The following is a 15,129-nucleotide window of genomic DNA, read 5'->3' as shown; positions in this document are numbered from 1 at the left end:
CGTCGCCCTAAGGGACTCCCAATCACGGCCGGTTGTGAATTCGAACGAGGTTGTCTGTAGTGACGCCTCAAGCACTGAGATGCAGTGCCTTAAGACTGCTGCGCCACACAAAATGTTGTGTTTGATGTAAGAAACCACAAAATAAAATTCATTATTACAGAGAATCAGACAAATTATGCTAGGTTCTGCCTATTGGCTACTTAAGTTTATTCAAGACTGTCACAAAATACAACACTGCTCCTTTAAGATATAATATCTCTTCACCTGACTCGCTTTTCAAAGATGGCTAGAAATGCACACCTTTTGTTCTCTTGTTGGAAGCAATCACTCCCCCATCGTTGACTACAACCGAGCTATAACTGGGATAATAACTCCCTAACGAGCAAAGAAAATGAAGAAATATGCACACGTGGCTACATGCAGCTCTCACTTTGATCTCAAAACAAGCGCATCTAGTGACCGCTCATACTGTAATCTAAACACAGTCCAGGTCAAAGTGAATGTTCAATATGAAAATTGAATTTTTTATTTCACCTTTATTTAACCAGGTAGACCAGTTGAGAACACGTTCTCATTTACAACCGCAACCTGGCCAAGATAAGGCAAAGCAATGCGACAAAAATGACAGTTACACATAGGATAAACTAATGTACAGTCAATAACACAATATAAACATCTGTATATGGTGTGTTTAAATGAAGTAAGGAGGTAATAGGCCATAGTGGAGAAGTAATTACAATTTAGTCATTTACACTGGAGTGATATACAGTTGAAGTCGGAAGTTTACATACAGAATTTTTTCACTTATAATTCACTGTATCACAATTTCAGTGGGTCAGAAGTTTACATACATTAAGTTGACTGTGCCTCTTTGCTTGACATTGACAATTTAAAAGAAATCAGCCAAGACCTCAGATTTTTTGTTGTTGTAGACCTCCACAAGTCTGGTTCATCCTTGGGAGCTATTTCCAAACGCCTGAAGGTACCACAGTCATCTGTACAACATCATGAGACCAGGTAAGCGGTCATACCGCACAGGAAAGACAAGGTGTTCTCCTCAAGATTCATTTACTTTTGTGCGAAAAGTGCAAATCAATCCCAGAACAATAGCAAAGGACATTGTGAAGATGCTGGAGGAAACAGGTACAAAAGTATCCATTTCCACAGTAAACAAGTCCTATATTGACATAACCTGAAAGGCCGCTCAACAAGGAAGAAGCCACTGCTCCAAAATCTTCATAAAAAAAAATATACGGTTTGCAACTGCACATGGGGACAAAGAGCGTACTTTTTGGAGAAATGTCCTCTGGTCTGATGAAACAAAAATAGAATCGTTTCCCCATAATGACCATCCTTATGTTTGGAGGAAAACGGGAAGCTTGCAAGCAGAAGAACACCATCCCAACCGTGAAGCACGGGGGGTGGCAGCATCATGTTGTGGGGGTGCTTTGCTGCAGGAGGGACTGGTGCACTTCAAAAATAGATGGCATCTTGAGGAGAGAAATGATGTGGATATATTAAATCAACATCTCAAGACATCAGTCAGGAAGTTAAAGCTTGGTCGCAAATGGGTCTTCCATATAGACTATGACACCAAGCACAAGGGGACAAAGAAGTCAAGGCATTGGAGTACATCACAAAGCCCTGACCTCAAACCTATAGAACATTTGTGGGCACAACTGAAAAAGCATGTGAGAGCAAGGAGGCCTACAAACCTGACTCAGTTACACCAGCTCTGTCAGGAGGAATGGGCCTAAATGCACCCAACTTATTGTGGGAAGCTTGTGGAAGGCTACCCAAAATGTTTGACCCAAGTAAAAACAATTTAAAGGCAATGCTACCAAATACTAATTCAGTGTATGTAAACTTCTGACCCACTGGGAATGTGATGAAATAAATACAAGCTGAAATAAATCCTTCTCTCTGCTATTATTCTGACATTTCACATTCTTAAAATAAAGTGGTGACGCTAACAGACCTAACTGACAGGGAATTTTTACTAGGATTAAATGTCAGGAATTGTGAAAAACTAAGTTTAGATGTACTTGGCTAGGGTGTATGTAAACTTCCGACTTCAACTGTACGTGCAGGTGAGGATGTGCAAGAAGAAATACTCGTGAGCAAAAGAGCAGAAAACAAAGACAAATATGGGGATGAGGTAGGTAGTTTGTTGGATGGGCTATTTATAGATGGGCTGTGTACAGCTGCAGCGATTGGTGAGCTGCTCTGACAGCTGACGCTTAAAGTTAGTTAGGGAGATAGAAGTCTACAACTTCAGTGATTTTTGCAATTCGTTCCAGTCATTGGCAGCAGAGAACTGGAAGGAAAGGCAGCAAAAGGAGGATTTGGCTTCGAGGATGACCAGTAGTGAAATATACCTGCTGGAACGCATGTTACAGGTGATTGTTGCTATGGTGACCGACAGACAGGTGCGGGCAGAGATCGGTGAAGAGCATGCATTTTGTTTTACTAGCATTTAAGAGCAGTTGGAGGCCACGGAAGGAGTGTTATACGGCATCCAAGCTCATTTGGAGGTTTGTTTTGCATATAGACCTACTGCAGCTCTGACTGGTTATGGTTCACCAGTCTGTGTAGAATATGGGCCCGAGTCATGCCTGTCAATGCAATAGAATCCTACTCCAATGCACTCTGCCGACAAGAAAATCTCTTACACAGTTCATTTGGCATACTAAATCATGTACTGTTTGTTTCGTTTCAGTATATTACATTGAAAGTGACTAATATTGCATTGATTCGATCACAATTGCCGCAGTAGAGAGAAACATTGATAGTGTTAACTAAATGGGAAACTGTAGAAAGTTGAATGAAGTTCAATCGCGTGCTTCTCTGTGCGGGCTTATATTTCTCCTGCCCGGAAGGCCGTTGTGAGCTGTGCGCCCTCAGCTTTGACAGAACATTGGTTATGGCCCTTCTGGCCAATAGCATCACAGCATTGGTCAGCCCAGAGTACATCTGAACATATACTAATCTAGAATGAATGGCCCTACAACTTTTCTCCTACGCCCAACAACCACCAGCAGGTGAAGGAGCACATGTGTGAATGACATTCTGACAGGGTTTTGTGAGTACTGTCATGGGGCCCATAATTGTCTCTGATAGGAAATGGTTGAGATGCCAGGATGCATTTTTACCCCTTTTTCCACAGCAGGGCTCTGCTCGCCTGGCCATGCCTTGTGCAATGTCCACTTTCAAACCTGCAACAGCTTGGAGGGGGAGAGAGGGAGAATAGGTGCTCTGCACAGCGGCTGCACGCACACAAAAACAAATAGGCTCCCTATTAGTGCAAATACTCCAATTAAGGTCAGTCATATTTGAGGCATGTGTCTGTCAAGTAGGAGATATGACTTAAAAACAGCTGCAGAATGTTTACCACATACACAGATAAGATGCGTCCAGCACCGATAGCACTGGCATCCACTTTGGACAGTTTAGTCAGCATCTTACTGTAACTGTTGAGGTCAAAGCACTTGAGGAATGGACAACTAATGTGTTTGGTCAGAGCTCATTGGTTTTCAAAGAAGTTGTGTAAAATGTGGGTTGAGGCATGACAGGAACAAGTAGTAGTAACACTGCATGGTCTTCATCTGATACCTCTGGCTCAATCAGCCAATCACATCACTCACACCACACAGACAGACCTGTAGGCCTCAAACGCACTGGCAGAGCATCTTATCTCATTAAAATAACAATTGACTCAGAATGACAGTAAGGTAAATATTTACTTTGAATACTTCAAATACTTGCAATAAATTGAAAAAAAAATGGAGTAAGGTATGTAAAAAACCTTGAAGCATTTAATGAGAGCAGGGAAAATGCGTCACTAACAGTCAGTCTCAGCAGACACAGGTTCACTGTCTCTCCTGTAGGGACAAACATGGGCATGTTCTGCACCAGGGAATGACATTTTCTCAGAAATATTTTTTTCTTCAGAATTCTGAAGAAAACACAGAAATTATAATAAAGTCCAGTCTTGAAGGCTCACTTGGTCCTCCGTGGACTGACAAGTACTTGAGGTGACTTATGTTGTGCCTTGAGTGCACTGCTTCAGGCAAGTGTGGAGTTGAGGACGGCCAAGCTGGGGCTCAGTGGCTGTACACAGACATCCACTGAGTTACAGTACAGCCTGATTTAACTTCTTATGGCTGCAGGGGCAGTATTGAGTAGCTTGGATGAAAGGTGCCCAGAGGTGCCCAGAGTCAACAGCCTGCTCCTTAGTCCCAGTTGCTAATATATGCATATTATTATTAGTATTGGATCGAAAACACACTGAAGTTTCTAAAACTGTTTGAATGATGTCTGTGAGTATATGGATGAAGTTGCACTTCCTAGGGCTTCCACTAGATGTCAACCGTCTTTAGAAACTTGAATGAGGCTTCTACTGTGTTGTGGGGCTGAATGGGAGCTGAATGAGCCAGGTGTCTGGCAGAGAGCCAAGGGCTGGTCACGCGCAATTCACATGATAGTGTTCCATGGCTTCTCTACACACAAAGGAATTATCCGGTTGGAATTTTATTGAAGATTTATGATGACACCCTAAAGATTGATTTTATACTTAGTTGGACAAGTTTCTGCGACCTGTAATATAACTTAAAAGTTTTCGTCCGACGTTCGGATGGCCCTGCACGAGCGGTTGGATTTGTGTACTAAACGCCCTAACAAAAGTAGCTACTTGGACATAAATAATGGACATTATCAAACAAATCAAGCATTTATTGTGGAACTAGGATTCCTGGGAGTATATTCTGATGAAGATCAAAGGTAAGGGAATATTTATAATGTGATTTCAGATTTCTGTTGACTCCAACATGGCGGATAATTTTATTTTCTGAGCTCAGTCTCAGATTGTGTGGTTAGTTTAAAAAAATCTGACACAGCGGTTGCATTAAGGAGAGGTATATCTATAATTCCATGTTTATAACTTGTATTTTCATCTACATTTATGATGAGTATTTCTGTTGAATTAATGTGGCTATGCAAAATCACTGGATGTTTATGGAACTAGTGAACGTATGCGCCAATGTAAAGATTTTATTTATTTATATAAATATGAACTTTATCAAACAAAACATACATGTATTGTGTAAAATGAAGTCCTATGAGTGTCATCTGATGAAGATCAAAGGTTAGTGATTAATTGTATCTCTCTTTGTGCTTTTTGTGACTCCCCTCTTTGGCTGGAAAGATGGCTGGGTTGTTCTGTGAGTTCGTGGTCACCTAACATAGTCATTTGTGGTGCTTTCGCTGTAAAGCCTATTTGAAATCGGACACTGTGGTGGGATTAACAACAAGATTACCTTTAAATTGTATAAGATACATGTATGTTTGAGGAATTTTAAATTATGATATTTCTGTTGTTTTGAATTTGGCACCCTGCACTTTCACTGGCTGTTGTCATATCATCCCGTTAACGGGATTGCAGCCCTAAGAATTTTTAAAGAACTACTCTGAGTGATGAGATCCCACACCTACTTCCATTAGAAAGGACTATCCCCTCTCTCACCTGGTTGTCTGTCTGTAAGCAGAAACGTATCGTACTGTATACACACACACTGCTTTGACTCATACTGTAGTACAGAGGAACTCAGCAGAACAAACACCGCTCCCTGTGGACAAGTGCCCCTTCAAAACAGTTTGAACTGCTAATGCTAACCTTCTAACAGTCAACAGAACCAGGGCAACACAGGGGGTGGCAGGTAGCCTAGCCTAAGAGTGTTCGGCCAGTAACCGAAAAGTTGTTGGTTCAAATCAGGTGGAAAAATCTGCCGTTCTGTCCTTTAACAAGGCAGTTAACCCCCAACAACAGCAGCTCCCTGGGTGCAGATGACGTGGACGTCAATTAAGGCAGCCCCCCGCATCTCTCTGATTCAGAGAGAGGTTGGGTTAAATGCAGAAGACATTCTTCCGTTGAATCCATTTAGTTGTGCAACTGACTAGGTATCACCTTTCCTAGTACGCACCCCTACGATTAGCCCCAAACTGACATGTTACATGTGGCCCATAAACTCTTGATTGGCCTCAGAATGATGATATCATCAGGAATGTGAGATGTTTTTAGATAGAAACACACATGCCTCCCATCTCGTTCTAATGAGGCATCATTCTGTCACTGTACAGAGACTGTGGTGCATAGCATACTGTAGAGGTCACACTAGCTTTGTGGGGTGTTGAGGGATCACACACACAATCACTGGCATCAGTGCAATCTGTGATATATCTCCAAGGGCTTTTTGACAGGGAAGGGTGTTGAGAGGAGAGGGTTGAAAGTGAAATACGAGAGTAATTACTGCCGAGGCAATCTGCTATTTCCGTTCCTATTACAGCCCATCTGAGACAAATCCATGGACCTGGGCTACGGACCAGGACACAGAATCAGGACCAAATAACTGCAGAATGGATGGACCTCTGGCCTGTTGTTGCCTTGGTGAAAATATAGGGGAGAAATAACAATACAGTATTACACTGTAAAGCTAAATGAAATTATAGAGAAATGCTTGCTATGTTTTAGCTAACCTTTTGGCAAGGAAACCCTAGCTCCACTTTAAATACCAGCTCCATGAGTAAAATTGTTGCTTATTTTGTTTTGCGAGGCAAAGCAGAGATTAAATCAAAATAAGACAGGAATGTCTGGTGAAATGAGAACCCTGAAGGTTTGGAGATAATACACACTGGACTCTATCCATCTACCTTAAAGGGTGAAGTCACAACAGTAGGTCACCAGTAGTGCAGTACTATGCTGGACAGGCAGTTCCTCTCAGATGCACTGGGGATGTTTTGGTGTGGAGATGTCCATCTCTAATGGTGGACTCTATCCGCAAGTCTCCATCTGATGTTTGGGTTTAAATAGTGGTTGTTGAGGAGAGACAGGCGCCCCGGACTGATGCTGATCCGAGTCTTCGTGCCACAGCCAGACAGAACCCCTCTGCTCCCCTCTCTCCAGTCCGTCACCCTCTCCCTCTCCTGACATATTCCATGCTGTTATGGGAAACCCTGCCAAGTGCCCCCTGGACCAAACACGGTACTAGAGAGACAGTCTGTATAAATCCACACGAAGTCACTCCGCTGCACTTGGCTCTAAATAACAATCCTCTGGTCCAGGGTGCACACACTCACACGTGGTTGTTATCCTGACTAATCAACTCTGAAGGTTGGTATTGAATGCATCTCACATGCTTCGTTTTATAGCATCTGTCTAGGGATTCAGTATTCCCAATGCAATGTCACTGAAAATGCTCATGTCCAGTTTGAGGGGGGGAATTATTTATCTGCAGAAATACTGTTAATCTGTTCCTTGAACAATTAAAAACAAAACTCCACATCAGGATCCCATTTTGGGGAGAAACACAATCCATGTCAGACACGCTCGCAGGCCAGCTATCAGATAACACAGCCACATTAAGCAACCTAATAGACAAGCATTTCTACATTGTTCTGTATATTCCAGAACGGTCCGGTATTCGCCAGACAGATCTTGCAACAAAGAAGACTAATCTGCAGTTATTATCGAGAGAGTCCCAGTGTCATTGTGGTGTCTTTCAACAGCTCTGTACCACAGACAGACTACTGTAGGACCAGCAGCTTCATCACATCACCTCCTTGGCTTGGACAGAGTGGGACCTGGACTCAGATACTGAAGACATGCGGTTAGCTATGCATGCAGGGGGCAACTGAAACCAGGTGGTATGGCACAGCTCCTAGAACCCGTGTGGCTGACAGGAGCACAGGAAGGGAGAGCATATATACCTCTGTCATGTATAAATTATACAGCCACTAGTCGGCTGGCTGGCTCTTAATCTATTTTACAAGTTGGGAAGCCAGTGACCTCTATACACCCAGGCGAAAGGCAGATGGTGGGATTAATTGGCTCGCCGTCCTCGATCATTTGGCCAAAAGAATGCGTGGAATCCAGAGCCACTCCATTAAAAGTTGCTCTCTGTGAACACTGCTCCGAATCATTAAATCCCCGTGGCAACAGCCATGTGAGGCTGTAAAACATGAGGAACTACCACTGAGGCCTCAGCTCTGAGCTCTGGCTCCGAGCCCTCCTCTCCCACCTGATTGATGGCAGAGTGAAACTTTATGGGGCGTGTGCAGCACAGGGAGAGCAGAATAAACCACTAATCACTTTGTCTAATAACCGGAGCGAAAGCGCAAAAACCCAATAGCACTCAGGTACATCAAACACCAACCTTTACTAGATATGTGGTGCGCAGTGAGCACTCACTTTTGACAATCTGTCAAACTATTGCAAATGAAGACTAACTTGAGCACCACCTGCAGCAGCATGACTAAGGTAAGGGAGATGCGAAGTAACAGCATGTATGGTGCAGTAGCAGCACGTGTTGTTGCCAGAGACCTGTGTACCCTAGGAAGCTATCTGAGTGGTGGAACAAGTAGAGCTCTACATCACATTACCTTGCCAGAGCTGTCTGCTTAGCACTTGGTCAGCCGGCACATGCTCTCGCTGTCTCGTACTGCTTCCATTATAGACAACTTCAGACACACTAAATTAGAACCAGTTAAAGCCCATGAAAACACATCACCGCACCCAGAGTGGGATTGTTTAAAGGGTAGCGCCTGGATACAACCTCCAGCTTCCTGCTCCTCAAATATTTTGTGGTTTACCTGTTATTGCCTCTGAGAATGTTAGGGGACACCCAAGACAAAAGTCTGCCACTGACATCTGGATACTTACTGTGCATTAGCTATTAGAAAACAGTGTTCCATCCTTTGTAGAAGGAGTATGTTGACATTCAGAGAGACTTTTTGGAGGGATGTTAACTACCTCGTGGAGGGACATATCGCACGCACACTGAACTTTAATAGCTCCCGAGTGTCTAAGACACTGCATCTCAGTGCAAGACGTGTCACTGCAGTACCTGGTTCGAATGCAGGCTGCATCACATCCGGCTGTGATTGGGAGTCCCATAGGGCGGCGCACAACTGGCCCAGTGTCGTCCGGGTTTGGCTGGGGTAGGCCGTCATTGTAAATAATAATTTGTTCTTAACTGACTTGCCTAGTTAAATAAAGGTTCAAATAAAATTAAAATAACACAGCCAGTGGATTGTTCTGAAAGAGTCACATTACTTAGGTATGACAGGGACAGACTGGCTGAGCTTTGACCCACCTGGAGGGCACAGTTCATCATGCGGATGACGTAGTCAAACTGTTGGTGGTCCAGTATGGCCCGGTTCTGCTGGACATGCAGACTGAGCTCCTCAGTCAGACACTGGCGAGCCGCCTTGCCTTTCAGAGCACGCAGCGCAGCCGGCAGGGTCTGGGAACACAGCACAGCAGACACAGAGCCTGTTTTTAAAACAAATACCATAAGACACACCACGACATACATGAACAAATCATCTTCTGAAATGATTTCTTAATATCCCAGAAATCTAGAACCAGCTACAGCCATGAACAGGTACAATAGCAGCTACAATATTACCAGTCCAGACAGTGAACTGTTGACCTCTGGGAAATATTAATACGACACATTTCATACTAATGTCAAAGTATGAGAAAAAATGTGATGGTAACGCGTCTGGGTAATGGGTTTCACATTGGCTGTATAATGTATATTGAGGTAAAGGGTTTATAGGCTCAGGGGAGGTGGGGGGGACGGGTCTATAGCTGGCGTACTGCGTGTTCCTCTATCAACACAGGGATGAACGTCTGCCTTATATAACCTGCTTATTACAGCCAGAGGTGCAGGCATAAAGGAACTGGCTCCATTTCATGCAGTACACACGGGACACCCGCATCAACGTTTCTATGGGCTCTTCTATAGGGGGTGTCACTGTGCGGGGAAATCAAAGAGCATCCTTTACGTGTAAATGCTTTACGGGGAAAAAGCAGAAAGCAAAACAGCTATGCCATTAACCTCAGTGTTAAAACAATGGGGTTATTTCTGCTGATAGCGAGGAGATTATGAAGCTAGTCTAAGTGTTTGATTATCTGTCTCCAGTGTGGTCCCGTCTCCCAGCTGGGAGGTATAATTAGCCTGATAGAGTTGAGAGCGCTAACTCCAGACAGACACACACGGTTGGCTGCCTGCTGTAATCGGAGGGATGGATGTCAGTCCAGGTGTCTGGGCCATTACAGACGTGGCTGATTACACTGTGCTGAGAGACAGGGATTAGGGAGGATGCCGTGCGTCACCTTCTCCGTCTCCTGGGTCTTGTTGTCGAAGATGAAGGAGATGCAGCTCCTCACCACCTCTAGCCTGCGGGCGCTGTTGAACACTGAGCCCATCTTCCCCATGATGGACACTGCACAGATGAGGGGTGAGCAGGTTAGGAATACAAGAGTGGTAGAAATGCTAGCTACGCTAGTACAGACGCCATTCAATACTCAGAAACTAAGTACTTACAGCTATTAACACATTATAGACAGACTCCTGCCAAGCCATGTGTCTCACACAGGAGCAGACATGAAGTAGAGCTGATGTTTGTGTCTCACGTACCCACGGGAGGGCCGGCAGGCACCACACACTTCCTTTCTGCACGGGTGGTGGTAGTGATGGCAGGGGCGCTGGGATGCTTGGCCAGGCCCTCCGCCAGCAGCCGCTCCACCTTCTCATCGTCCAGCAGGGGGAAGGGCACCACATGCACCCGCAGGTGGGAGCCCTCTGTGGGCCGAGGCACTTTCTGGAACGCCATGTGGGGGTTGGGATTCTCCTGTAATGGACCATTCAATAATAAAACATACAGACAAGAACAACATCTGTGACGGCCATAGGACATGCTAGTACACTAAAGAGTACAGAAAGTGCCTAATGCGAACACTAGAGCATACAGGCCCAAAGGCTGAGTTAACTCACGTTTTTGTACAGTTGGTCAGAGAGTTCCCTCATGTGCTTCTGCAGCTTGGCAGGGCTGGCCGCCTCTTCCTTAAAGCGCTCCATGTCAAAGGCCACCAGCTACAGAACCAACGATAAGTCAGTCAAGCTGTTCCCAAATGATACAATCTCTCGACAAGCCCAGTTGCATACAACAGTGAAATTATAAAAAATGTTGTCAAATCATACTGGAGCTGCAAAACATTCAGTCTGGTTACAGTAGCCATGCCCGACAGTACCTCATCAAAGAGATCACAGGCTCTGTAAGGCGGACCCCTTTCAGACACGAAGCCAGCGAAGGCCATGCCATCCAGAACCTTGGTCAGGAAGTCGTTTTCAATCAGGCCTCTCTGGCCCAGGAAGGCAGTCTGTAGGGGGACAGGGTCAAAGGTTCAATAATGTTAGGTACATAAAGATGTACTTTTAGGACTGTAACAGCCAAACTTTCCTTTACTGAGTTGCTTCTCTTCATTTGACTTTTTATTTTATTCACAATGAACCCAGTCACAAAAGTGAAACAAATGACTGAAGATATGCTGAATCAGGCCTGTGATTCATGCTAGTGGGTGAAAGAGATAGAAAACGGGGGCAGTTTTTCTAGACGCCCCAGTCTCTCCATAAAAAAGCGTCGAGTTTCTGTAGATTCGTGATGAATTCCTGGACCATAATCCGAGCCATGTGGGGTACTTTGTGAGGGATGTGCTGAAAGGTTACCACGGAGACACCGCAGACACAAACAAATACAAACCCAGCTACTTTTCTATTTTTATTTGATATATTTCATATGGCTCATCACGAGGCCATTGGCCAAGGCTGACAGCACTTAACACAAACAAGCAGATAGCATGGTGAAGAGTCATACGGTCAGTCACTAAAGCGCATCCTAAGAACACACACGCGAAAAACAAAAACACCTCCAAACAGCTTTATCAAACAGGATAAGACAGGATAGGAGAGAATCCTCTTGTTCTTAGATTCTCTACAAACATTATTTTACAGGCTGAGCGGAACAAGGGATACACGTCAGCCTATCAAATGTTAATGGGGACAAACAAATTGAATAAGGTAACCACCTGTATTGCAGTGATAAGTGAAATGTGATCTTTTCTGCAATGACAACAGCATGGTTGACAAACGTGCGTCATTAGAAGACACATGGAGGGTGTGATGGAGCACATGGCTTCAGTTGGCAATAGGACTTTTGACCCACCCAGATTGAGTTGATCTCACCTTGTGAAAGTGGATAACAGGTTCGGAATGGATGCGGATGAGCTGCAGGCAGGACCTGTAGCCCTGGAAGAGTTGTGCAAACAGCCTGAGGAACACGGCTCGCACCTCCTTATCCTGAAAACACAAGGGAGAGAGGGGAGAGTCACCTCACAAACATGCCATGAATAACCCCTTGTTAATTCAGTTCACATCTTAACGTGATTATTCTACCATCTGAAGAAATGGAAACCCCCACTGAAGAACACATTTTTGTGCTATTCATAGGTCGGACAAGAGACGAGCGTGCTACAGGAGATATCTCAGAGCAGTGGCGTCCTCCTCATATCACAAACACATGATGTTCTGGGAAAAGGCTCCATCTATTACAATGAGACATGGCCAGGAGTAAAGGGTGAAGACACTGTTTACTGGAATGATGGTGCCTTACCAACAGTTTGAGGTTGGAGGGGGCTGTACGAGGGGGTGGGAAGGCAGTGTCAGCTATCTCCAGATCAGGATGCAAAACCTGAAAATAATAAAATGCCTCTTAGGAATAAACAAAGTCAAGACTAAGTACACTTTTATGGTTCAGATTACATGAACAGAATCATTACAATGACTATACTAGTTACATAAGGACAGAACATTATACAACTGTTTGCAAAAAAACACATTCTCATTATGATCTAATGTGAAATGTCTAATGGGGACATGTGATTTCCAAGGATGAGTATTGGTGTACAGTGGGGCAAAAAGGTATTTAGTCAGCCACCAATTGTGCAAGTTCTCCCACTTAAAAAGATGAGGCCTGTAATTTATCATAGGTACACTTCAACTATGACAGACAAAATGAGAAAAAAAAATCCAGAAAATCACATTGTAGGATTTTGAATTAATTTATTTGCAAATTATGGTGGAAAATAAGTATTTGGTCAATAACAAAAGTTTCTCAATACTTTGTTATATACCCTTTGTTGGCAATGACAGAGGTCAAACGTTTTCTGTAAGTCTTCACAAGGTTTTCACACACTGTTGCTGGTATTTCGGCCCATTCCTCCATGCAGATCTCCTCTAGAGCAGTGATGTTTTGGGGCTGTTGCTGGGCAACACGGACTTTCAACTCCCTCCAAAGATTTTCTATGGGGTTGAGATCTGGAGACTGGCTAGGCCACTCCAGGACCTTGAAATGAGTCTTACGAAGCCACTCCTTCGTTGCCCGGGCGGTGTGTTTGGGATCATTGTAATGCTGAAAGACCCAGCCACGTTTCATCTTCAATGCCCTTGCTGATGGAAGGAGGTTTTCACTCAAAATCTCACGATACATGGCCCCATTCATTCTTTCCTTTACACGGATCAGTCGTCCTGGTCCCTTTGCAGAAAAACAGCCCCAAAGCATGATGTTTCCACCCCCATGCTTCACGGTAGGTGTTACGGATACAGTTATCCTGTGTGTGTGCGTTTCTTTTCTCTCCTTCTCCCCTCACAGGTGAAAATCATCACTCCCCAATCAGTCAACAATCAATCATCAATCAGAAGACACACCTCCTCCTATTTCCTGACCTATCACAGTTCCTTCCCCATGGTTTAAAAACCCCATCATTTGTTTGTTCTAGAGCTCAGCTCAGCTCAATCTCTCTGTAAATGCCATGTCTGTAGGTCTCTGTGTTTCACTCTCGCTTTGTGTCTTAACCTCTCTTTTGTTTAAAGCACCTCCATAGCACTTTGTCATCACCTGTGAGTATTGTTTTTGGTTATGGTGTTTGTTTGTTTGCTGGTGGGAAAAGGGGAAACCAAGACAAGTCGCCCATGGGCATACACTACCCGTAGGTGAACTTTGTTAAATACATTAGTTAGAACTGGGCGGACCACCCACTGTATTTTTGAGTTAGTTAGTTAGCTGTTGTTAAAGTAGGCTAGTCTAGCTTAGGGGTGTGTTTTTGTATATTTATTGTTTCTTTCCTTGGGTCCAGCTCAGCCCCTTTTCCTGCTCCCCCCATTACCGTGTGTTTATAAATAAACCTAGAGTTTGACGGTAGATTTCTGTTGTCGTGGTTATTTCGTGCACACTTTTACTTTGTCACAATAGTAATTTGCATGAGTTATGTTACGGGTCTCATTACCATCCCCCTAGACTGTCGGGCCAAAAGGGATTCGTAACAGTAGGTATGGTGTTCCTTGGATGCAACTCAGCATTCTTTGTCCTCCAAACACGACGAGTTGAGTTTTTACCAAAAAGTTATATTTTGGTTTCATCTGACCATATGACATTCTCCCAATCTTCTTCTGGATCATCCAAATGCTCTCTAGCAAACTTCAGACGGGCCTGGACATGTGCTGGCTTAAGCAAGGGGACACGTCTGGCACTGCAGGATTTGAGTCCCTGGTGGCGCAGTGTGTTAATGATGGTAGGCTTTGTTACTTTGGTCCCAGCTCTCTGCAGGTCATTCACTAGGTCCCACCGTGTGGTTCTGGGATTTTTGCTCACCGTTCTTGTGATCATTTAGACCCCACGGGGTGAGATCTTGCGTGGAGCCCCAGATCGAGGGAGATTATCAGTGGTCTTGTATGTCTTCCATTTCCTAATAATTGCTCCCACAGTTGATTTCTTCAAACCAAGCTGCTTACCTATTGCAGATTCAGTTTTCCCAGCCTGGTGCAGGTCTACAATTTTGTTTCTGGTGTCCTTTGACAGCTCTTTGGTCTTGGTCATAGTGGAGTTTGGAGTGTGACTGTTTTAGGTTGTGGACAGGTGTCTTTTATACTGATAACAAGTTCAAACAGGTGCCGTTAATACAGGTAACGTGTGGAGGACAGAGGAGCCTCTTGAATAAGTTACAGGTCTGTGAGAGCCAGAAATCTTGCTTGTTTTGGAGGTGACCAAATACTTATTTTCCACCATAATTTGCAAATAAATTCATTAAATATCCTACAATGTGATTTTCTGGATTTTTTCCCCTCATTTAGTCTGTCGTAGTTGAAGTGTACCTATGATGAAAATTACAGGACTCATCTTTTTAAGTGGGAGAACTTGCACAATTGGTGGCTGACTAAATACTTTTTTGCCCCA

General features: G+C 44.1%; 1 protein-coding gene across 3 annotated transcripts in view; it reads right to left on the bottom strand.

Annotated features, from left to right (window-relative positions):
* LOC124033790 (myotubularin-related protein 13-like) overlaps positions 1-15,129 on the bottom strand; it is a 163,980-nt gene that overhangs the window by 48,679 nt on the left and 100,172 nt on the right. For all 3 annotated transcript variants that reach the window (XM_046346087.1, XM_046346089.1, XM_046346090.1), the window contains 7 exons: positions 12,511-12,588; positions 12,084-12,197; positions 11,093-11,221; positions 10,836-10,934; positions 10,479-10,692; positions 10,175-10,284; positions 9,147-9,296 (listed from right to left, as the gene is read on the bottom strand). In XM_046346087.1, coding sequence (XP_046202043.1) covers positions 9,147-9,296; positions 10,175-10,284; positions 10,479-10,692; positions 10,836-10,934; positions 11,093-11,221; positions 12,084-12,197; positions 12,511-12,588 — 894 coding nt within the window. The remainder of the gene's footprint in view (positions 1-9,146; positions 9,297-10,174; positions 10,285-10,478; positions 10,693-10,835; positions 10,935-11,092; positions 11,222-12,083; positions 12,198-12,510; positions 12,589-15,129) is intronic.

This window comes from Oncorhynchus gorbuscha, linkage group LG04, assembly GCF_021184085.1.
Source record: "Oncorhynchus gorbuscha isolate QuinsamMale2020 ecotype Even-year linkage group LG04, OgorEven_v1.0, whole genome shotgun sequence".
In the NCBI taxonomy this organism is placed as follows: Eukaryota; Metazoa; Chordata; class Actinopteri; order Salmoniformes; family Salmonidae; genus Oncorhynchus; species Oncorhynchus gorbuscha.
Note: the sequence above shows the minus strand (reverse complement) of the source record. Positions and strands in the feature narration are given on the sequence as shown.